The following is a 26223-nucleotide window of genomic DNA, read 5'->3' as shown; positions in this document are numbered from 1 at the left end:
TCACTCCTTTATTCGTTCAGTTTTTTTTTTGTCATTTGTGCACACACATGCGGTGTCATAAATCAAGCACCTGCGACTGCTGAATGACATAGATGTGATGTGACAAAGGTAAAGCTCTTAGAAGTACCGTGCCATGGAAAAACAAAACAAGAGTCACAATCTATCAGTTCAAATTTTATTTAAAACGTACTATTTACCATTTTAGACACTGCAGCTAAGCAAAGCTAACCCCTTTTGTAAAAACACAAAGCACGTTTTTGTATCATCTGCCAAACTAGAACCCCCGCAGCTCCTGCAAGCTTCGGCACGCCCTGGTACCCGTTTCCAAACGTGTATTTTAATTGTTCCGTGTGAAGGGTTAAAATTACAGACCTGACGGATGATGGATGGCGTGCGTGTCAGATTTTGACGAGCACTGAATAACCCATTGGATAACATGAGTGTGCTTCAAAGGCCATGTATGCATTAAAACACTTGAACATAAGCCGTGCAGAACAAATGTAGCCTTAGGTGGTATTTTTTTGAGCTGACAACTGGGGCTGGGTCTTAATAGCTTGCGTCAGGATACATTACTGTTTACCGTAAGTCAATCACACTTTCACAAGTCAATTCACAGACATTTCTATAAGCTTAGAGGCGACACGTCTTCAGGCAAAGTGGCAAAATGACAATGCTTAAAACCATATGATCCCAAAGACAATGTTAGATAAAGGTATGCTAGTTTCAATATCAGTTTTAATGTAGTTTTATTAATATTTTGAATAGGGCTGTCAACATTAACACGTTAACGCATGCGATACAATTTTTTCAGATTAACGTGTTAAAAATATTGAACGCAATTAACGCAGCATCCGTTTGTTGTGTCATCCTTTGTCTAGGTTACATTATATAATCACGCTCTTAAACCACTTAAGTGCGTTTTGAAGATAGACAGCTGAATGGCTATAATTAATGTTAAAATAAATAAAAAATAATCCATTTAATAGAGACATCAGTAACAGTACTAATATCAGAATGTTGGCTTTCATTAATAAAATGATGCTGTTAAATTTGAAGATTAAATGTGAAATTATTCGATTGTAAAAGAATATTTTAAACATTAATGTCATGTGCGATTAATCGTGATTAATCTCAGAACAAATGTGTGATTAACCAGATACATTTTTTAATCAATTGACAGCACACATTTTTAATTAGCTCATATGTTTTTATCTTTAATGATGAGAAATGATTGTATTTTACTTTTTGGGTTTATTTATTTTTTTATGTTGCTACTCTACTGTATATAAAGTTGAATATATTTTTATTTCATTTTAAGTTTTAGTTTGGTTTTTGGTGCACCTCAACTCCTCAACCTCACCTCAACTTAAAGATGCTTCAGTTTCCTGTTAAGGCATCATATTTCATTTTCATTTAGTTGAAGTCTTTCAAAGAATATTTAGGTTGTTATTTGATTTGATTTCAATTAACAGGAATTCTTTGATAGATTTCAATTTAGCTCAGTAAACTATAACAACTTTGGAGGAACATACCCTAAATACTAAATTTGTTTTGAGCGTTTGAAAGCTTTCTTTACCCAAAAAGTGGCCCCAAATGTAGTTGGACTAAAATAAATGAATAAATAACGTAAATAAACAAATCAACAATGCAATAAAAAACATTTAGGATTCGATGGGTTACATTTTTTAAAGCTTAGCTACGACACCTCAGTGAAAAGGACCTTGGGACAAAGTGATAAAAAGGAAAAAGGAAGTTAGTTCGGAAAAAGTTATGTTCACACACACCTTTTTTGCTTTGTTTTTATCGAATGCATTGCCAATTTGTGCGTTTAACACTTTTGGTGGCAGCTGTATATAATCTGTAAGTGTACCTGGTGCGATCAGGTGATGTGAAGAGGAGACACTACGGCTCATGTTCAACGCTTTCATTTCCGTCTGTGCTTCAATCTCTCCTTTCTTCTTGTCCTCTGAGGAAGCCGTGGTCAGGTTGCTCCTCCCGGCTCCGGCACCTGAGCTGGGGGTCTTGATGAGCGGGGTGGGTTGGATGGAGACCGGGGTCTGCTTTAAACTCAGAGCCTGAAGGCCCGCAGAGGTGGAAGACGCCCCCTGCTGGTTGCGCAAGGTGAGATTTTGTACCTGGCCAAGACACAGAGCAAAAATGTTCAACGTGAATGTGAACGTTTGAATTTTCGTAATGTCATAATTTTATAATGAGAGCTAAAGAGAATAGAGGTGTTGGAGTTTTAAAATGCAGATTTGATTGGATTTTTTGACTGCATTGCGTAGATGCACAGATGTAAATGTGTGCTATCGAAAGGCTGTGTGTGTGTTTTAGTACTTATCTCAGGCTGTATATCAGTCTCTATATGTGTGTGTACCTGTGCAGATGCAGATTGTGTGCTGTTGACTGCATTAGTGTCGGACTGCAGAGCGGTTACTGTGGCTGTAGGTGCGAGGATCAGCTGTGAGGAGAGAGGAACGGCTCGGCCCAGACTCCTGGCCACATGTACCAGGTTGCTTTGCTGAGCCTGTAAGCACACACACGGGCGAAGGCACTCTTCAATGTTATATTGTCGGAAATCTACCCATCCTACAGTGTTTCGAAACATTTGGACAATGCACATCATTACAAATCAAATATACAACAAAATAGAAATAATAAAGAAATACAGAAATCAGCGCCTTCGTCAAACATCGTAGGGATGGCTCTAAGCCCGCCTGCCACGGAGAGAATTAAAAGGCAGTTTTGCGAACAGCCGGACGCTTGCGCTTCTGGGTCCGCGAGTGTGCTTACCATCTGTGCCCGCAGGTACATCTGGGCTTGGCTCGCTGTCAAGGTGGAGCTGGATGCATTGCCTAGCAACACAGCTTGCTGGGAGATCCCAGAGGGGGCGGAGTTTATGCTCTGAGCGCGACTGATCAACTGAGCAGCGGCGGGGGAAGTGGTTAAATTAATCTGCGGGAGTGAGAGAAACAGGTGTGACATGAAAACCCTCAACATCTTTTACATTTATGCATTTAATGGCTTTTCATCCTTTCGTTTTATCAGCGTGTGTTCCTTGTGAATCAAACCCACACTGTAAAACTTTGCTGTAATTTCGCAGCAGGTTTTCCAGTAACTTACTGTAGATTTAATGTACAATTAATGTTTTAAGCATAAACTTGCCTAGTTTATATATTTTTCATTCATAAAACAAGACTAAATGTCTTGGGTCACTTTTCTTGTTATGTAAATGTATCGTAATTTAAGAGGTTTTCGATATTTTTACAGAAAACAAGATAGGAATGCTTGGGAAGAATTTCTGCATTTTTTGCAGTGTTGCTGTGCTATGCCGGTCTCTTCATGCTCGTTTTGAATCTCAAAAGTCAAAGCGTTTTAAAGTCATTGAAAACAGTACTAATTGGAAAGTATATTAAGATGTAATTAAAAATCTACAGTAAGTTACTGGAAAACCTGCTGCAAAAACTACAGCAAAGTTTTACAGTGCACAAGCTTTACAATCCTAACGTAGAGAGGGAAAAACAATCATAAAAAGAGCTTACTGTGGTCTGCGACGGTCCGCTCTGAGTAGAAGAGGTCCCGTTCTGGTTTGAACTCTGTCTACCGGCTGCAAAACTAGCCTGAGAGAAAAATAAATCAGACAATACATGTAAAAAAGCACCTTATTACGCTGCTCAATAAGATGCATTAAAGGAGTCGTTTCTGCTGATCCAGGATGTTGTTTTTGTTCATTTGGGATGTCAGGAGATGCTTCACACCTGCTGCACCGCTGCCAGACTCTGCAGCTGCGCTGTACTGAGGTGCTGCTGCTGTAATGCGGCCGTCTGTAGCATCAGATGTTGCTGTTGAGCCGCATACATCTGCTGCAGGTACTGCGCCGCTGTGTTGGGCTGCCGCTGCAAGGCCTGCTGGATCACCTGCCATTCAACACACACACACACACACACACACACACACACACACACACACACACACACACACACACACACACAAATATTGTGTTTTTTTTTAGTCCTGTATTAGTTCTTTATTAAGAATACTTTTATTTAATTATTGTTTTAATCTTTTATTTGTTGCTGTTTCTCCTGTTATATGCATGTATGTATGTTGATGCATTGGCAACATTGTATTTAAAACAACTGTGCCAATAAAGTTCTTTGAAAGAGAGAGAGAGACAGAGAGAGAGAGAGAGAGAGAGAGAGAGAGAGAGAGAGAGAGAGAGAGAGAGAGAGAGAGTGAGTGAAAGTGAAAGTGAGAGAGAGAGAGAGAGAGAGAGAGAGAGAGAGAGAGAGAGAGAGAGAGAGAGAGAGAGAGAGAGAGAGAGAGAGAGAGAGAGAGAGAGAGAGAGAGAGAGAGAGAGAGAGAGAGAGAGAGAGAGAGAGAATGCTCTACAATACATCTGAAGGACTCTTTACAAAGTAAATTCTAGTTATAATATCAGCCATTATAATGAGCTATATATGTCAAGACAATTAAATTAATAACATAGGATAGGACAACAGTTCAATTTGACATTGTAGAAAAAATTGATAAACACCAAATAAATCACATACTGTATCTGTATTGATAAAACAAAATCATTATTTGTATATCGCTTCTGTCCTTCTGAAACCTTGTATCTCCATATTTCGTGGATTTTGTTGTTGTTGCCATAAACCACATCACCCTTAATGTTTGTCACTGGGTTTTGCAAATATCTAACCAACAAAAAGTACTCAAAAGTGCTTGTCAACTTTGAAAACACAGCATTTAATCATTTAAAAGTTTTTTCTTTTCATTTCCTGAAAAACAGTGAATTTGGACATCCGAGGATAGCGACGACATTTAGAATATACATTTAGTTGTTCTATTTAAATATTTTAAATATATTAAAAAAAAAATATATATATATATATAAATAATAACGTTGCATAATAATCATGGCGAGTGACAATGACAAGAAATAAATTCGTCAACACAGCTGTTTTGAAATACTGATATGATATTACAGCATAAGAAAAGGCATCCAGACCAATAGAAACACAAAATGACAAAATGCCTTCATTGAATATCACCACAAACCTTTCATGAGAATCAAGCAGCAGCTTCACCGTACACCCGATGAGCATCACCGCAGTTATTTGTGCTTTCCTAGCATCAATAAACCTCATTACAGATCATCTCCTAGTACATCAGTTCGGTTTTTCATGACTTAACTGCCCATATCACACAGTTGCTAGGCAACCAGCATCATGACCCCTGGTCTTTCGCGAGTAAAGTAGAGCATGAACCGAACTCTCGCGGTTTAAACCAGAAATGATGGTACCTGATGCTCTTATACTTAAATTAAAGGCAGATCTTAATGTTGTTCAAAATTTTAACTTTTGTTATCATTTAGAATAATTTTTAATAGAAAACTTTATTAGGGATTTATTTAGGATTAAATATACAATTCAAATGATTTTGATTTTAACATATCAACATTTCATATTGATTATTATCATAACTGAGTCTCTTTGAAAAACTGTGTTTGCATGTTAAATGATAAATATCACATTTGACCAGTGATTGTTATTCAAAGTTTTTTGGTAGGAAGAGGTCAAAGGTCAATTTCTGTACCAGTACCTAAAACAGGCTATGTTATAAATATACAGTATATATCTGTGATGGTGGTCTTTTTTGTCTTTCCCACGTACTGCAGTTCCCAAACACACCAGTAGATGTCAGTGTTGACTAGTAGGCCAATCATTTAAAAAGCGGGTGAGTAAAAGCGCTGAGTGGTGCAATGCAGTGAGAATATTGAACTGAAGTTTGTTAATGGATGTGTTTATAAACGTGGTGGGCTGCCATCTTGCAATCACATGACCAACCAATTACTAGTCCACTCATTTTCTCGGTATCCTAACTTGCGTATATGCAAATTGCATATTTCTACATGATCCTGCGGTTATTCCAACAGGTGCCAACTTACAGTTCAAGACCACTGTATCTGCATTGAAGATGAATAAAAAATAATGCACTGAACCTTTAAGAGCATCTCTTTCCGTGTGTTTTCAGGTGTGATACGGACCTGCACAGTTTGTCTGTCAGGAATGCCGCTGTACACAGATATCTGGGGAATGGCTTGTCTTCCACTGCTGGTGGAGCTGGCCGTGGAGCCCGTTGAGTTTGTGGTGGAGGTACTGGTACCCGTGCTGCTGCTGGCACTGGAGGCGGGCGCGCTGTGCTCGCCCTCCATCGTGCCCCCCCGATGCTTTACCTTTGAGTCCCGACCTCCCCGCTGCCACACTCGACGCAAGCTGAGGGAAGGAAATGCACAATAGGTTTGAGCGTATGGCTCATGAAATAAACATGTTACTCATACACAAATGAATGAAAATATATTTGGATATTGAGTCAAATATAGACTCGCCTCTATATTTATGACATAACACTACATTTAAGGTTGTCAAGCAATACTCGCATGAAGAAATAAACATCCCAAACAGCTTGACAGCTTTTCTGCAGTTGCCCCAAAGCGTGGTTTAACATTTAAATTCATGCATTTGACAGGCGCTTCGATCCAAAACAACTGAGTGCATTCAAGCTATATATTTTACTAGTATTTGCATTCCCTGACTTTGTTAACACCAGCATGCACTACCAGCTGAGCTACTGGCAAAACATCTACATCATACTTACATCACGCTTGAAGTGTTAATGTCAATGCATTAAAGTCACAAATAAGGAGATGTAAGTGGCATGTGTAAAATGTCACTGTTCTTAATCATTTTAGTAGCTTTATAAAGTCATTTATATACTTTACTGTATATATACTTTATAAAGGTGTCCTAGAAGAGTTACCACAGGTGTAGTGCTTCACAGTAGTTTGACATCCAGAAAGTGTCCGGATGTATGTTCAACTGTATGAACGGCGTGTTTTATGTCAAATGAAACAAGAAAGATTGACTTAAAACGTGTGCTCGTGCTGTACTTCTTTAGATCAGCTGTAACTCTGTTCGAACTAAACAAAAATCAGGTTTGAGCGAGTAAAATTTATTTATAAGTTGAGCTGTTGATTGCGGTTTTGCAGGGAATGGCAGTTTGACGTCATTAACTGCAAAACACACTCTTAAAATAAAGGTGCATCAAAGGTTCTTCACAGCGATGCCATAAGAACCGTTTTGGTTCCACAAAGAACCATTCAGTCAAAGGTTCTTTAAAGCCTTTATATCCACAAAGAACACTGTAAAATAAATCTTGTAAAATCACTTTTCCCCTGTTTTTCTTTGCTGTCTTTTTCTGTAATTTGACAGTTTTTGACCGTATTTCAAAAATAGACTAAAAAATCTGTTAAAAACTGACATTTTCCAGTAGTTGGGGCGCCAGAAATATGGTTTTTCCCATAAAATGTAAATGTTTTCCCCCGTTTTTCTTGTTCCCTTGCATTTTTCTGTAATTTGATGGTTTTTGACCATATTTCAAAAATAGGTGAACAATTTGATTTTTTTTTTTTTTTATTACAGTTTTTTGGAAATTATTTGTGAAAAATCTGTAAAATTACGTTTTTTTATACAATAAACTCATTGTGAAATATAAAGGTTCTTCATGGAATCATTTAGACAAAGAAGGTTCCTTTAAGGCATCATTGAAGCACCTTTATTTTAGAGTGCACATAGCGTGGATAAAAGCGTCTGCTAAATGAAAAAAATGTAAATATCTTTACGTAAAGTATCCTGCGATTTTATGTTTTAAACAGAGATGATAATACAGAGGCAAAATGTATGAATTACAGATTTAAAATAAATGACAAAAGGCTGGACACACAAACAAAGGCACACACTAAAAGAGTTTTAAAATCGGATCAGATTTTTCAAGTGCGAGAGAGAGAAAAAAAACAAAATAAAACGTAGAAATAGATACAAGTTCCTGTGGTATTGACACCCATGAAGTGAAATGAAGGAGAGCACTGGGCCCATAACTGTGTGGCAGCTTTTGGTTTAGCCAAAATCATACATATTTAATTCTAGTTTAATTACAGCATGTTCACATACAATCTTTCAGGTGTTCCTGTGGCTTATTAGAAGAGCGTTGCATTAGCATCACAGGTTGTGGGTTCAATTCCCACATGCTACAAAAATTGAACGCGTCCACCGAATGCATAAGTGTAAATGTAATACTGTTAGAGGTCATGTCTGTTTTTCCCATCATCTTAACATTAACCGCGTGATCATCCCGGTTAAAGTATGTAAACAGTCGCCATCTAAGCCGGATCACTTGAGTCGCCACAGGGCGGCTTAACAGGGCCGGTGTCTTCCTCCGGAGTCTCTCTATGGGTTTGTTATTCATGGGGGAAATGACAATGAAACTGAAACGGGGGTGAGGAGAATAACTTGGGGTGGTGGTGCGGGGGGAAGTGTGGCATGGTTTCAATTATACTCATTTAATTACTCGCACACGTGGTCGAGAGCGACTAACCTCACACACTTCAACCCTCCCTTAGATACCCCGTCTCGCCCCCTCTTTACCCACAACAAACCATTAGGCCTGAACCCCCCAACCCAGCCTCCCCCTCACACGCACTCTTCTCTCCCGTTCCTGTTATTATGCCAAGAGATGGTGTAATATCCCCGATCCCTCCCCCTAAGCTATTTCCTGCGGTCTCCAAAACTAATGGAGTTTGGCCATTATAATTAGATAATCTAAATATAAGTCCTGAGTCTCATTAATATGTATTCATGGACAGACCACAGGGACATCTGTGTGAGAACATGGAAGCGGAATTAAAACAGCATTAAAGGGACATTCTTTCAGCATTTACTCACTCTCGCGTCATGCCAAACCAGTATGACTTTCTTTCTTCTGCAGAACACAAAAGAAGATATTTTGAAGAAAGTCTGTAACCGAACAACATTGACCCTCATTGACTTCCATTGTATGGACACAAAGCCACCGAGACATTTCTCAAAGTATCTTCTTTTGTGTTCCACAGAAAAAAAGAGTCAGGTATAGGTTTTGAACAACTGATGACGGAATTAAACATTTTGGGTGAATTATCCCTTTAATCATTGTATAAACGTTTTGGTGGAGAAATCAACCAACAAATGTATTATTCATAGTTATCCCTTACATATTATACAGGCGCTGCAGAGTTTTATTCATATTAAACGTCTTTTGAGACAGATAAGGGCGTAAAACACTCATTACATCTCTATTTCAACACATGGTCGGGTCAAACATGGACATTTTCTAGGTTCATTTAACTCAACGGTTAGGTTTGTCCATATTTGACCAAACCATGGCTTGAAACAACCCAGCATTTTATAAAGTACACTCTTTCTTTATAAAGTTCCTCTCTTTCTTACCTTTTTATAATCTGACCTTTTTTTGTGAAACAGAAAAGTTCTGCAGATGTTAAAGGTTCTTTATGAAACCAAAAGGTTCTTCTACGGTATCGAAGAACCTTTTGAAGCACCTTTTTTTAAGAGAGTATGTCAAACATGTGAAAGTGTCAAACCCGGCTTGCAACACAAACTCACAACTAAGATGAGATATTTTTAATATCTCATTTATTTTCCCTATACATAAATCACCGCAAATGAAGAGCAAATGGAAAATCCTGCTTATTCTCTTGCGTCTCAAATATTTCTCCTGAGAAAGAGAGGCAGAAATCTCACAAAATGAGTTTCAAAAGAGATCTCAACAATGTCACCAACTGAGCTCAGATTTGTCAAGTCTACAAACAAATGTCAATATTATTGCAGATCTCGATATGAACTTCTCAACAAATTTACCCAAATACGTTGTAGACAGCCATACTCTTCATGCATTTTAACACTGTCCATTTCTTTCTCTCCAAAGCAATTTTAGGAGAAACATCCGAGACTAAGTTGTTACTTAAATGAAACACAACTGAGAACTCAATCAAATCTGGTGGAAATGCATCATGGGAAACCATTCATACAATACAGTCTTATCACTTGAGTGGGTCTAATAATAAGGAAACGAGGCGTTCTTCAGCGCACAGTTTAAACTCCATTAAACCTTTAGTCACCTTTAGCCAGACTAAAAATAAGTCTACGAGTAATTCCAAACACAGCCCAAACTAACAGCCCGACACGGGAGTAACAGGCGAGAAACGATCAGAGCGAGAAAAGTTCAAGCGATACGACATGACAACCAGACATGAGGATTGGAAGGGATGACAGCAGACATGCATCAATATGCATGGACAGACAGATTTCACAAGCGTCCGGGTTAACCCATCTACCAGACAAAGCCCAGCTCCTACCTTTTCTGAGGGGCTGCACGAGCTCCGTTCGGCCCCGTGGTGAGCCCCATCCCTCAGGACCCCGATGCTTCTTTGTCTAGTGTGCGTGTGCACCCCAGTCCTTCCCGATCACGCTTACATCCACGTCCCAGTTGTCACGCACAGACACACTCTCTCTCTCTTCTGCCCGTCTCTCTCTAACACACACATGCAAGCCCCCCCTTCAGTTCTGTGGTTTCCTAGCGACAGCCAACTGGGGGTGCCTTTTGGATCCCCATTGCAGAGCTGTGTGCTGATTGGACAATTGGCTCTGCGCTAATGAGGATGATGGTAATGATTTTTTATCCCCCCTCTATACCCACCAAGCCCCCCCACCTGCTTCAGAATATTCACCGGTGATAGCTGTGCTGCCATTATATAAACCTGTCCTGGAAAAAAACTATGGTGAATATACTAGGTATGGACGTTTAAAAGATCACATGCATAAAAAAACTGGGGTGAGCACGTTTGACTTTGGCTAGCAAGATCATCCGGTAACCACAAAGCAACACACTAAAAACCAGTCATCAGAACATCTTTGCATCCGCATAGCAACACCCTGGCAACCAACCATAAGACCTCCAATATCTACTTCCTTTTATATGCTTAAATGTGCAAACACACAGTCAAGAGTAGGGTGCGCATTTATTTACGCTATGTTTATTTTTAATAAATCGCAATGTGTCTGCGCAGAATTTTTATAGTTAAAAGTATTAGAACGTTTTCGTGAAATCAAATCAAATGTAAGCCTACATAGTATGTGACAAATTTTATACGAAACTGAGAATCTTTGCGCTAGCAATATACTGAAAAAAGTTTGGGCACTAAAAATGTTAACTGGAAATCAATGAAACGAACACTGAAATAAAACAAACTGAACATAGCTTAATGCTTAAAAATAACTTAAAAATAGCTTAAAAATAACTGAACATGATATAAAAAAATATAAATAATTAAATAACAAAACGACAAAAGCGCATTACACAATTCCTAAATATTAAACAAAAAACGAATAGGAAAACTATACAAATAAAAATAATGGAATTCAAAATAGAACAATAATGTAAACAAAACTACATTAAAACTAAAACTACAAAGAATAATTTGAATACAAGCATACGTTTCAATGACCATTTTGTGTGTACGTAACGTTTATACATCAGGCCTAAAAGCTAGAGAGGAAACACCAAGGACAAACATGATAAAATGGGAATACGCTGTGGTTCGCAGCCTCGGATGATAAAGTGCTGTGTGCTGTCGAGACCCTCTTTTAATAATCAGTAATTAAAGCTTCGCTTAGCAAAGGGTAAATCCCCACCACCACCGGCAAACCACACACTTATATAAACACACCACAGGCACATCAGATTAGTTTAAGTACACTTTAAAGATACCAAAAACACAATGCCATTTTGGGCGCAACAAAAAACATTCAGGCCATATCTAAATTGAAAATACACGTACGAAGAAGGCCCGGTCCTGACCCCGGAGAAAGATATGAGGACGCTACCGTCTCGAAAAGTAAATTGAGGCACATATTGTGTAATATCTGATAACGAGCGTGTTATTTTGAAATGGATTCCTTCATCTGTTCTGCCTCCATAATATCATATTGATTGCACGTGGACGGGCTGGGACGTCATTGATTGCCTTCTTCTTATTAGCATATAGATTAGCTTTTGGAGGGGCCGGGTAAATTAAGGTGGAACAGAAGGAACGGGTAAGGTTAGATAGGAATGAGAATGGAAAGAAGAAAATGCAGTTTTGTGTATACATCATACGGCATACATGTAGTGATGAAAACATGAATTGCAAGATATTTCATTGCTGGTGAGCGATGTTAGAATCACAAAAAACATCCGTGAAAATGCAAGTTGTCTTTTCTAAGGAACGCAATGACTGGAACACGGAATTTGATAGAAAACGTTTTGCAAACTATTTTAGTGCCGTTGAGCAGTTCCTTACAGGAAAAGCATGAAACGTGTTTTACAAGTAACATTGTTTTTTTATGAGTCAGACATGACTGAAACAAAGAATTAGAAAATTGTATATTTAAATAATTATATTAAAGTAAAGGGCTGTCAAACAATTAATCGCGATTAATTGCATCCAGAAATTAAAGTTTGTGTTACATAATAAATGTCTGTTTAATGTGCATATTCATTTTGTATTTTTAAACACATACACGCAACTATTTAAGAAAAATCTGAAAATTAATAAAAGTTGATATATAAGTTCAACTATTAGTATCTAAATATTTTCTAAATAGGCCTATATACAGTACATGTACAGTATGTATATGTTTTATGTTTATAAATACAAAATTAATATACACAGACATATATAATGCAAACACAAACTTTTATTCTGGATGCGATTAATCACGATTAATCGTTTGACAGCCCTAATAAAATACATGTCTATACACACACTTTAATCAGATGTCAGCGAGTAAAAAAGTGGTTTTACTCATTGGCTTCCATTTTTAGGTGTGCCATACATGGTTTAAATCAAATCCATATTCAAAGACACGCAAACTGGTTACTAAAGACAACAACATCGTTTTTTATAATTTACCTGCCATGTACAGATATGGCAAAAAGCAAAACGTCTGTTTTGTGTCAATCCTCCCACCCTACCGTTTCCCATCTACCTCATTCATTCTCCCTCATAACATTATTCACCATCCCTCCCTCGTTTCATCTTCGATGCTTCATGTACCTCATCTAGACCACATGGACGTGAGAATGAGATAAACAGAGAATAAAAAACATGAGGGCTACATACAGATGTGGCCATCTAACAGAGTTTCATCATGACAGATGAGCCAATGAGAGCAGAAAGAGAGAGGAGAATGATTATGAAGGTAAAAAACACAGACAGGGGAGATGGGCGAAGCCGTAAACCGGTGATGAGATGGGCTGGGATGGGGGTGCTGCTGTCTGTCTGGTCTGGGTCTGATCCATATTAGTTACTCGCTCATCCACTCAGCATGAAATGAGTGGGGGGTGGGGAAACGTGGCGGGGGCGGGCGGGGGGGCGGGCGGCCACCAGAAGCGACGGAGGGGGCGAGAAGAGACCGGGGAACATTGAGAGATGGAGGAATGCTGATTCCACGGTGTCTCTCACATCACTGAGTTTGGATTCGATGAGGGTATTTTATGGACTGCTGGAAAGCGTGCACCAATCCCATGAGTGACAACACTAACTAGTCTCAGCTTCAGTTTGCTGATATGATGGAGGTTAACCCATAGATATCTTGTCAGTGAAATGGATCTGGTAACAAACATAGAGAAGGGTTTGTGTTATGTAGCTCAATGGGTAGAGCATTGTGCTTCCAACATAAAGGCCGGGTTCGATCCAGGGAACACACATAATGATCAAATGTGTACCTTGAATGCACGGTGAGTCACTTTGAATAAAAGCATCGAGCAAAAACATAAATGTAATCACAGATATTAGGGCTGTCAAATGATTATTTGTTTTTAATCCCATCCAGAATAAAAGTTGTGCTTACATAATATATGTTTGTGTACTGTGCATATTAATTCTTTATTTATAAAAACATACACATACATGCGTATATTTAAGAAAGATATTAAAAATATTAAACATTATTATTATTGGTAAATATAAATGAACACATCTAAATATTTTCTAAATATAGCATGTATGTGTTTGTTTTTATGTTTACAAATGCAAAATTGATATGATATGCACAGTACACGTACATATATTATGTAAAGACAAACTTATATTCTGGATGCGATTATTCGTTTGTCAGCCCTAACTGATGTATAATTATAACAAAATCATTTGATATAAATAAGGGGAAATAAAAATAGGGAAAATAATTAAAAAATAAAATAAAATCGATCGGATCAATGATCGGATCAACCTTTCCAACTGCATGGCAAATAATGACATCACATTTTGTTCACAAAATATAAGAATTGTACATACTAACACATCAATCTAGAAGTGGATAACCAGAAAAAATGCACAGGAGATCTCCAGAGATCTGATGGAGTTCTCAGTTGCGTTTCATTTAAGTATAAACGATGTTTCTCCTAAAATTGCTGAGGAGAAAAAACAGAGACAATTGTTGAAACACGTGAAAAGTATGGAGGAATAAAATGAATGTAAATTGTAAAATAATTTGGACATGGTATAAACTTGATGAGAAATGTTCCAGTGCGTATTGAGATCTTCAATAATATTTACTTTTGATTGTAGACTCATCTGAGTTCAGTTTGAGACATCTCATCCGAAAACCCGAATGGAGACATTTGATTTCTGCCTCTTTTTCAGGAGAAATATCTGAGACGCTAGAAGACTTCTCTTTGCTCTTCATTTAATCTCATTTATGTCTAAAACAACCAGCAAACTTACATTGGTCGATGACCTCTAAGCAAAACATACGTTTCAAGCCAAAACTGCATTTTCACGCAGTCCACTGTCATCCATTCTTAGCTGTTAAGAGAACAAGCAACAAATAAATAAATAAAAATGTTGTCCAGTCCTATCAATCTATATCCATTGTTGCATTCTAACCTGAACCCCTAACCAATACAACGCTTGTCAATGGCCCCCACTTGACTAATGGCAGCTTACGACAGAGAAAAGTCTCGCCGTAACCCCTTTCACCTTCCTTCTATCCCGCTCTCATCTGCTTCTCCTCCGAGACTCATTTAATTGGTGCCCCCTCGGCACCCCATTCAGTGGCCGTAGAGCCGCTGCAGCGCCAGCCAGACGTTCCCAAGTGACTTTATTTCCCTCTGCAGAGCTCCGACATCAATGCAGAGGAGATGGATTAACTCTGCCTAAGAAGGCTGTGAATATAGTGCCCTGATGACGACCACTAAGATGGGTTAGCGGGGGCACCTCATACTTATTAATGGGAACGAGGATATGAGGGTTTGTAATGAGCACCGCTGGAAGCAAAAACCTTATTACGACCGGAAAAAAATGGATGTTGCATGGATGCACTTGTTATGTGCATGGATAAAATGGATAAAAAAGTTTTACACGCAGCACGTTATTTGGATTTTCTTCTTTATTAACACTTCGGTCCCAAATACAAAATAATATGAGCTAACTACACTCTAAAAAGAAATTCGTAAAAATAGGGTAAAATATACTGTATTAATATGAAGGAATTTTCCGTATTCATTCTTACAGTTGTTTTACCTGTATTTTACATTTTGCTCTGCATTAAATTGCATTTTAGCATTAACGGAAATAAAGTATAAAATAAAGGAAAATGTACTGGTAATTTTCTGCCAGTACTTTATCCGTTTTTTTACGGGATTGTTTTTTACAGTGTATGTGTTTTTAAAGAGGTCATATGGCGCGAACACGTGTTTTTCTGTGTCTTTGGTGTGTTATAAGTTGCCCATGCATGCATTAGACACGTAAAAAAAAGTGTGGGAACAAAAGGTGCATTCTACCTAAAAGCGAATGCTCACCCAGACCTGCCTGAAACGCCTCGTGTAACCACACCCCCACAAATCTACATCAGTTCGTGGTCTGATTTGACTAAGACCGCCCAAATGTAAACACAAGTAAGGTGGACGTACCTGTCAGTGCAATTGCTTTGGAACCTGATGTTCCAAATATGGTAAGAGGCGTTACATTTCCCTCACACGCTTGCAGTATTCCACCAATCACTACGCACTGGTTAACCGGCCAATCATAGCACACCTCGCTTACGATGAGCTTTGTAAAAAATCTGCGTGTTTCAGAGAGGAGATACAAACATGCACGGTATGAGGAAAACACAGCGTATACACATTGCATTACATCTAAAACAAACAATAATATTCGTTTTACCGTGTCACATGACCCCTTTAAAATGGGTAGGGTTCAGGTTTAGGGTTAGGTTCAGGGCTGGTGATATTAAGTACATACACAGAACATGACTGAACAGGATTTAAAATAAAGTGCAACCAACGTTACTTCCGTTTGATTCAAGGAAACAATCGTTTATTATTCAAAGCAACATTTTTTTGAAGGTGAACAGTCACTGTTGCAGAACAGGTTTATTACACCCTCCCGTGTGTTCAGTTGGTCAGATTGTCCTGTCCTGATATGCCTTATTTTTGGCAAACGCTTTTATTCAACGTCTATACAACTTGGTGCATTCAAGGTAATGCTATACATTTTATCAGTATGTTTGTTCCCTGGGTATCGAACCCATGACTTTTCGCTGCTAACGCAATCATTTACTAATAGAGCTACAACTGGCTTATTCACATCCATCTCAATTTTAAAGCCAGGATAATAGAAGTGTATGACTTTATCTTCAATCCGACTATAGATGGAAGTGCAACTGTGAAATGTCCGAATGTACACTGTTATGCCAAAAAAGCTGCTGTGCATTGCTTTTTCATCCCAGGAGAAGCTGATCGAGTGTCAAACTCAAAGACGATGTTGTTTCTAAAACATCAGCCCGTGTCCTCCAAGTATAAAGTCTCTGTCATAAAGTTACAAAGCAGAACATGGCTGAGGTTACACTGGAGAATGTAAACGTCAGAACACATTGTCACATCATGTACACAGTCTGGCATATCCGTGAATCTGTGAACATGTACAGTAAAAGCTCAACAAGTTGTTGTTTTTTGCTAATTCAGCCGAGTCAATAGTATGTTATCAGTAAAATACTGACATTGTCATCAATAATATTTTTAGTAACGTTTAGATGTGTCAGATATATTTTTCACTAAATGCTTATTATATCTATGAAATAGCAGAAGCAGTATATAGTCATATAGTAAAGACGAATTGTTTTGATTTTTCCCATGATTTTAAAGTGAATGAGCTGTGTTCTGATCATGTGCATTTAATCCACCTTAAATTATTTCACATTAGCGATGTGTACACAATTATTAAGCCAAAACGATTGCTTGACAAGCCTGACTTTTAACAGTTCCGTAAGACAATAAATACATTTTCATGTCTATATAACCATCTTTAACTGGAGCCAAAACGTTTCTGTACTCCACGTAAATAGAAAAGTATTGAAATTAGTTGAGAAATGAAAACGATGTTGTGTTTTTATCCAGATAACTGCAGCTCCACCATTCACTCGTATGTCTTCGTAGCCGGCTTTTGCCCTCACCAATATGGCGGCGACGTTGACGTACGATCCAGCAGACAATGCGGCGTCTAGTTATATATATATATGTCTATGGTTTCTACAGTAGGAACAGACAAACTGCTCTACAGAGCGCGTTATCTCCTTCGGCAAAAAAGCGAAAACGTGACGACATCTTCGTTCTGTGTCAGCCACCGTAGTGCTTCGAAAGGGAGCGGTGGAGTGAGCCGTTGATTGCAATTCGCAACCTCACCGCTAGATGCCGCTAAATGTCTTACACTGGACCTTTAAAGTTTTCTTTGTTAAAAAATTATGATTTTTAAGCAACAGCCAACACAAGTTCTCATGCCAATTCGTAAGTATTTTATTAGCTGTTTTTTTGCATGAATTTGTAAATTAAATAAGGGTGGGGCTTCATTGTTGTCTTTTCTAATAATTTTACATGTTTGCACGATTCAAATCGTACAAATTCATACGAATTATCCACCTCGTAAAATAGTTACAAACTCGCCTTGATATCAGGCTGCAACAGCTGCATATCGTTTTGGATTCATATTCTGATGCTTCGAAGATCAAATCAACCCATTTTGACACATTTCATTTACTCAATCATCCGGTGGCCCTCACTGTTAAGCCCTGGGCTTCTTTAAATAAGCTGCATTATCAGAGATCTCATCTATTGGGACTGTACAGATCTACACTTCTGGGCAGGTGAACACACACGCACACACACAGCTACAAATTTGTCTTCATTGTCTAAAACTGACACACTTTAAACCCTAAATCCTTCAAGTAATCTTCACGATAGAGTAAGTGCACAAAACCATCCTCCCAGTGCAATTAACCTTCAATCCCACTCACTAGAATTCTAGGTCAATGCACATAGGAAGTTGATGGTTTATTTAATAAAAGCCCTTTAATAGGCAGCCAGAGAAAGAGATACTGCATTATTAGATGAAAGGATGAGTTGTTTTTTCTTTCAGACTGTAAAGGCAAGCTTATCCAATGATTATGGGATGGGGTTTCGTGTAAATTCCAAACCATAAATCAAGTTATGAACATGAAAGCTACTGGTAACAGTTTACAAAGGTTCAATTTGTTAACATCAGTCAAAATGAACTAACAATAAACAATCCTACAGAATTTTTACATTTATTTATGTTAAATTAAACATTTACTGATACATTTCTAAAATCAAAAGTTAACATTACTTAAAGGTCCAGTGTATGAATTTTAGCGACATCTAGTGGCGAGGTCGTGAACTGCAACCAACGGCTCACTCCACCGCTCACCCCTCCCTTTCGATGCACTACGGCGGCTGACACAGGACTAAGATGTCGTCACATTTTCGCCGCTTTGCCGAAGAAGATTACATATTTACGAAACGCGCTCTGTAGAGCAGTTTGTCCGTTTAGGGCTACTGTAGAAACAACATGATGAATTCCATGCAAGGGGACCTGTGGTGTATAGAAATAGCTCATTCTAAGGTAATAAAAACATAACGCTTCATTATGTAAGGCCTTTATACACCTCTGCAGACATAGTTATGTATATTATATTGCGTTTCTGTCATCCTCCAAAAAATTACACACAGCACCTTTAATACATAATGAATATAAATAAACAATGATTAACAATTGTACTGGTATTAGTGGTGTGAGATAACATCAACCAAGATTAATAATATTAATAAAAATAGCTCATTAGTAATTACTAATATTAGCTGTAAATAGTGTCATGTTGTTTATTGTGACGTGTCAGTAGTTTCTTCTATTTTTTAAGCTATCGGGCGATTGAACATGAAAAAACAATTGTGCAGAATTACAATGGGTTAGTCAGCAAAGAATACCTTAGAAACCACCTGTAATACCCTAGGAACACCATTGTGACTGCCTAGCAATGCCACTGCAACATTCATATTCATCCAATTTGGCTTTTATCCAATGTAACTTACATTGCATTCAAGAGTTCGTTCATTTTTTTATCAGTGTGTGTGTTCCCACGGTCTTTGCGATGATAACTCAGTGCATTGAGGGAGTGAGTTTCATGTGGTAAAGCACTTCAGAAAATGTTCAAAATCTAGTTAAAATGTGATGCCTTAAATCGGTCTCGCTCGTTGGTTTTAGACACCCAGAGCAACAGATCAGGGCGTTAATGTGAACTGTCCAATCAAAAAACAGGAAATCTGGCTTTTACTGGCAGTTGCAAATAAAGTCATTACATATTTTAGTAGCACTTTAAATAAAGACAAATCTTTGCTTTAACCTTACTTATGACTTGTTATTTGTGGTAAATGATGGTTTACCGCCACAAAAAGCACAACCAAACAAATAAGTCGCTCATGCACGTAGATAGCTCAATTGGTGATGCTTTGCATTAGCACCGCAAAGGTCATGGGTTCGAAACCCAGGGAACACACATACTGATACAATCTATATGGGTAGCAGTGTTGGGCTAGTTACTCTGAAGAATTAATTAATTACTATAGTTACTAATTACATATAATAGTGTAATTAGATTACTGTACAAATTGTTCTCTCCAAAAAGTATTTAATTTAATAATTACTAATTACTTTCTATATCCTAAATCAACCTTGCTTAGTTAAGTGATTCAAGGATAGACATGAAACGGCTCTTTTAATTCGTTAAAATAAATAATATAAAACTACATAAAGTACTCTTATTAACTGACCAAAGTATTACAAATGTGAGAATTACACATTAAAGCACAGATTTTAAAGTTAGAATTTAAATTGTGATGTCAATTCCACTATTGCACACACGTATATTACACACAGTATTTAGATCAATTACATCAGAAGTAACTGTAACGTTTCAAGGGAAAAGTAATTAAATTACAGTAACTAATTACTTAGTAACTAGTTACACCCAACACTGATGGGCGATTACAAAAATACCGTCCATGTGTCATATGGTATGACATAGCAACAATGTAAAGAAGTGTTAATTAATATATTATTTTTAAGATTTATCTTCATTGTTTGATTTTTTTTCAAAAATGTTGCTGTCACACCACAGGACACATTAAGGGTTTATTTGTCAACTACCCAGAGTTGCTTCGGTTTGCCAAATGCATAAATATCCACATAATGTTGTAAAGAAAGACAGCCTGCGGGAGAGGTGGAGTGGAACTTTCATTTGCAAGCGTAGATCAGAACATTCTGGACTTAATAAAACGCAGAAGTTCTTGCGACGAGTGATTTGTGCTTCTCGTTCTCATCCAGCTGTGTTGTTATTTGGCCGCATCGCCAACTTGGAAGTACTAAAGAGAAGCACGCTTTAAACGCGCACATGCACACAATCATCCAATCGCTCCGTGGGCTTTTGCAAACTCATTCACATGGTATCCATTCTATATAATCTACACTAATGTGGGTCATAAGGAATGCCAAGGGCATGGTGACCCGGCACTGACCCCCCAGACTTGACCCTCATGGGCGTCCCACACACAAACGCATGAACACAAGTATACTTGACTTAAAGCGACATTCAAAGGAATATTTTTGTTAGATTCATGATTTGTAACCACATAATGCTTTTTCTTAAGCATGATCATATTTTTGCCGTCCAACACATCTGGAAATATATGGTGTGTTGTAGAATTCCAATTCATTTCCATCTTTGCTAAAAGATACCAGGTTCACAGTGTGAAATAGGATTTCTATGTAAAAAGGGGAATTTGCATACGCATGCTATGCCAACAGCAGGCAGCGCTCTAAAAAGCCAAATCGTCTCTTGAACTGTCAAATTTGGGCTGGCTCCTTTAAAACAGGTCTGGAAGCATGCAGTAAGAAAACAAACACATTCACACTCCCTAATTCCTACCCAGCTAGTATGAAAACCCACAAGGAAGAGTACATTTCACAACGTGCACATAATTAATGCCTACCTTACACTCTGGCGTTGCCTTTCCCTTCTAGGATTGGATTTCGTCCTGCTTTCCGGCTATCCTACACCATTTCTGGGTTGTGTTTGTGCCGTAAGCTTACCGCAGACCAGGAGAGAGAGGGTGAAAGTGGAGGGGGGATCAGGCATTTGCATTCCAAAGGTCACATGTGACACGGCTTCAGCCAATGGGAATGCAGAGTGTGCTTTGGCGTCCCTCCCCCTTCCTCCTAAATCCCTCCCCTGTTTCTTGTTCTGTCACTCGACCAGCACCATAGCAACACAAAGGGCTTTAATTCCTGGCTGGGATTTCATGGCGCCTCGCTTGAAACGCATGATGGCAAAGTTTAAGCACAAAATGACGAAAAGCAGGGGTTGTCCAACATCGACACATATGATGTGCTTGTTTAAAATTTGTGCAAAGAATGGTATTTAAGAAATGAGTCATATTGCACAAGACATTCAAATGTATAGTCATGTGTCACATGTAAACATCGCTGAGAAATATTAATTATGGTTTTACTATAGTAAAATTGAAGGAAAACCAGGTTTTATGTAGAATATGTTCAATTTTTGCAACAAATATAATGGTTAAACTATGCTTACTAAAGTTAAACCATGGTAAATTTCTGTAAGAGAAATCATTCTATTTCATCTAAATCTATGGTGTCACAGTGAGTGCCATGGCTTTCCTGCCCCCCCCAAAAACGCAAATTTTGATAAAAATGCACATAGAATGATCAATGAACTATTAATAAAAATACAATGAACACACTGTACAGTTGCACTAAATAAACTATAATGTCCTTGAAAGTTAATGCAAATGTCTGGAATTTTGTTTAGCCAATTTTCCCTTATGTTCAATAATCTATATTATTTGACCTAAAGACAATACTCGAACCCTCTGGTAAATGTGCACGGAGGGTTCTGTAGGGTTTCAATATATGCAAATATATTCAAATAACGGGGCATGGAGATCACAGTAAAACACGGTCCAAAGGGCTCTGGGGTTAAGCTGATTGGTTGGAAGGCTAATTTCAAGCATGTTGATTGGTCCAGGGGGCGATCGCCCTTGTTGGTGGTCATGTGTTTGTTACTCAATGGGGGGGAGGTGGTAGACACTGGCATAAATCTGGTCCACGTGTTTGTGGATGCGTGTCTGCTTTTCAAATAGGAAATAGATGATGTTCATATAGTATTTACATAAACAATATATGTTTAGGCACAAATACTATAGTATACAATAGAATTTATTTCAATTCTTCAATTCTTCAATGTTAAAACTTTACCATAGTAGATATTTAAGCATACTAGAGTAAACAATGAAAAAAAGTTTATAAATTTTTACTATAGTTAATGCTTTGGTATTTACTATAGTACACTGTAGTGAAATTCCTAGATACTAGTTTTTACCTGAGTTCATATTTAAATATATCTAGTTTCTATAATATACTAGTACAGTATACTACAATTAACTAAAGTAAATACTATAGTAGACTACAATTCACTATAGTATACTACAGTAGTATTTCTTGTACTGGCACCACTCAAACTGGTCTCAGAAGACATAAAAACGAGTTAATCTTGAATACGATTGGGTTATAATTGGCTGTGGATCCAAAACATATTTTTGTTTCATGGAAAATCAAATTTATTCTAGCTAACAAAGAGTTTGTGCACTACAAGCCAAGTCTTTCTTATTTCGCATTCGAAGCCAACAAACATTAGGCAGCACAGCTGCGCCGGCCAATTCCTCACAGCAAATCATGTCATCAATCAGGTCAGACTAAAACCCGTTTTCTCTATCTAACTTTAAGTCTCACAATCAGAAAACCTCCACATTTATCTTAATGGTTATTCTAAATCACAAATCTTCAATTTGACTTATCTGCTTTGACCAGTGTTTAATTATCTGCCCCCAAAAGCTCCCTTGATACTCCATTTCCAGACACAGCAACCCACTGCCATCCAACCAGTTTTCCAGTAAAACAGTAATTCCCATAAGCCCACTGTGGAAAACCAGAGGCATCTGCTGGTATATCACATGTCACCTGATAGGTGGATTTCATAGCCTTCACCCTGTAGAGCAATGGACCTCCAAATTGACACGAGCATCATATTATGTGGGTGTGTAATAGAGTGTGCATAATTCATGGACGAGATGATGAAATATTAATGTGGGATCCCCTCTGTGCCGCTGTTGTCCTGTTGTTATAGCTATACCACTGAGGAACACCTGCAATGGTTACTGTGATGTCCCCTGAGTATCACTTTAGGGAACGTATGACCTTGGGTGATGCATAATGAGATTTCAATTAGGAAGAACTGGAGATTGAATTGATTTTTAATGAATTAATTACAGAAATAAATTACAAATTCAACATTATTATTAAATGTTAAAACTCGCAAAACTCAGAAGAACCGGCCTATCCTCCAAATTATAAGTCAGCACGTAACCCCATTTGACCTCTGAGGACATCAAATATTGAGAGATCATAGCTACTTAAAATAATCTTTCTAAACATAGGAAAACAAGGAAGGGGAAATTAAAATAGCATTTTGCTTGCCTACACTGTAGATTGTTTTAAATGATAATTCTTTATATTGAATAGGACCGGTATGTCCGGACTGGTGTGATTTCAGAAGTAGGTCAGTGCAAGAAAATGCTTAACATGTTATATGACTGCCATCTGGTGGTCATATACACATTCATGATCTCCACATTGATTTCAAGGCCATAATATTTGAAGGATTCCTCTCACAATTTGTACCCAATAAAACATACTGTCAAATTTATGTGAATAAACAAGCTTGGTATAACTAAAGAAATATAACATTCGTTACAAAAATAAAAAATATATTGATTTTTAATTGTTTTTGGATTATTTGGATGCTTGATTTACGTCATTTTCAACAATTAATTTTCAATCATAATTCAATCGAATAAAAATGCTGCTATTAAATACCGTTAAATGTGTCCTTCTAAGGCCAATATCAGTTGCGCATTCGCACTCCATGGCGCGAGTGAACTGGGGAAATGTTTTAGGTTTTAAGAGTCTTCAATTTTTTTAAATATATAATTACTATGACATTAGGTGTTGTTGTTCTAGACAGAAGATAGTATGCTATTAGCCAACACATCCTACTATGTCCATGTTTTGTTTACCTCAAGACAAACTTACGTAGGCCTAAACGCAGTCCTTCCGATGGTACAAAATTACCTGATTCCCATTGCTTCCGTGATGTCAGTGTATGACCCATCCAACTGGTCGATTTCTCATTTCCGAATGGCCAACATACGCTTTAATCACGTCGTTGTATGTACACGGGGTTTAAGCATGTTCCTACATAACTTTACACCAACATCAAGCATCGGAGCGCATGCGATTGATCTCAAATACCTTGCCAGCCAGTACCGCTGCTACCATAGACGCAAGTCGCTGAGTGAATCCTGCACGTAGGAAATAAATAATTAAAATAGGCCGAGAAATGTTCACGTTTTTTTGCTTTTAATCAAGAACGCAGCTCTCCCGTTTACTTGTGTACAGTATGTGTTGATAAGGCTGTATTGCCTGGTCCAGTATGGCCGATCCATTGACGTATCGGGTCTCAAAGCGTCCAGTGTGGCGTCTTGTCACACACATTATAAAACGGTCAGTTCTCTTCCTTGATTCTGATTGGCTGAGCCGAGTTCTAAGCCGTTATAAATACCCCGATTTATAACGGCTGACTGCCTTACATAGCCTACATATCACTTTATTTACTTTATTTTATGAAACCTTATTTTGGTCTCATGACGATTTAATTCTTTACAGTTTTTGACCGACAGCATCTGGGATCTGCGTGGATTGGGTATGTAATAGTGTTGCAGACTTTCTGCAACAAGTCCAGCCTGAAAATCTGGGCAAAATCTGAGCAAAAGTCTTGTAGTGTATTCTAGCCTTATGGCTGGAACACACTACAAGACTTTTAAAATCTGAACAGATTCATACACTTGCAGACTTTTTGAAAGTTTCAGATAGAAATCTGCAGACTGGCACAGACTCTCTGCAACAAGTCCAGACTGAAAATCTGGGCAAAATCTGAGCAAAAGTCTTGTAGTGTTTTAGCCTTTAAGGGGGTTTCAGGCACTACGCGAAACGGCCCTAGCTGTTGTAAAAAAATGCACTGTATTTTCCAATAGATGTCCAGCGTTGGATTAGACCGGCAATGCTAATACGTTGGGTCACAGAAGGGGATGTGGTGTAGCTGGTACAGTACTTTATACTCATATTAAATAATATACAGTAGCCTACATGTTTATCTTAATATAATATTCATATGAAATACATGTATCTGTACCTGCTAAAAATAAAAAGGCCTTAAACTTTTTTGTTTGTAATGATAAACAGGAACAGCTGATATTTTACTATGGTATTTGTAATAGAAACGATTAGCATTTGCATTTTTATTGAGCAGGCGTAATGCATATTCCATCCAGTAGATGGCGTGACTGACCCCAATGTGTTTTCAAATTTCAATCCATTGTGAAGATAAACGCTACCCCCTGTCCTTCTTGTTAAGTCTATGCTTTTATTTACTCAGAACTGTGAATTAAAAGCTATATTCTTCGTCTGCAGGCGGTGGATCTGATTCTTGTGGGTTGGTGGTGGCATTGCTGGTCCCTTTAAGGGCCTGGCTGAGCATGTTGCGAAATACCAGAAGTGTGACAAAGAGGCGTGAGGTTAGATGAGGACACGACTGCAAATGGTGATGTTCTGTATGTAGGGTGCATGCAGTGAAAGTGAGATTCCTTGTGAAGTATCCAATAGAAAGCAATGGTTAAAAGTACAAGGAAGTTATGCATTTTAAATAGAAAAACCACAAGGGGTCGTGCAGAGCCCTTTACATATTTAACCAAAAAAGTTAGTTGGTGGTAATCAGTTGTATAAAAGATATAGATCTTTGGTTAAAC

At 38.0% G+C, this 26223-nt stretch overlaps 1 protein-coding gene across 4 annotated transcripts in view; it reads right to left on the bottom strand.

Moving 5' to 3' along the window:
* The window catches only part of phc2b (polyhomeotic homolog 2b (Drosophila)), a 29631-nt gene extending 8234 nt beyond the window's left edge, over positions 1–21397 (bottom strand). Inside the window, exons 1-7 of one of the 4 annotated variants that reach the window (XM_057338238.1) lie at positions 21274–21397; positions 6050–6278; positions 3759–3917; positions 3543–3620; positions 2794–2955; positions 2378–2527; positions 1871–2135 (exon numbers count right to left, since the gene is read on the bottom strand). In XM_057338238.1, coding sequence (XP_057194221.1) covers positions 1871–2135; positions 2378–2527; positions 2794–2955; positions 3543–3620; positions 3759–3917; positions 6050–6217 — 982 coding nt within the window. In that variant the 5' untranslated portion in view covers positions 6218–6278; positions 21274–21397. Of the gene's footprint in view, positions 1–1870; positions 2136–2377; positions 2528–2793; positions 2956–3542; positions 3621–3758; positions 3918–6049; positions 6279–10249; positions 10378–14230; positions 14254–21273 lie in introns of those variants that run through there. The other 3 variants (XM_057338236.1, XM_057338235.1, XM_057338237.1) reach the window with 3 other exon arrangements.
* Positions 21398–26223: the final 4826 nt, after the last annotated feature.

This window comes from Triplophysa rosa, linkage group LG7 (assembly GCF_024868665.1).
Source record: "Triplophysa rosa linkage group LG7, Trosa_1v2, whole genome shotgun sequence".
NCBI lineage: Eukaryota > Metazoa > Chordata > Actinopteri > Cypriniformes > Nemacheilidae > Triplophysa > Triplophysa rosa.
Note: the sequence above shows the minus strand (reverse complement) of the source record. Positions and strands in the feature narration are given on the sequence as shown.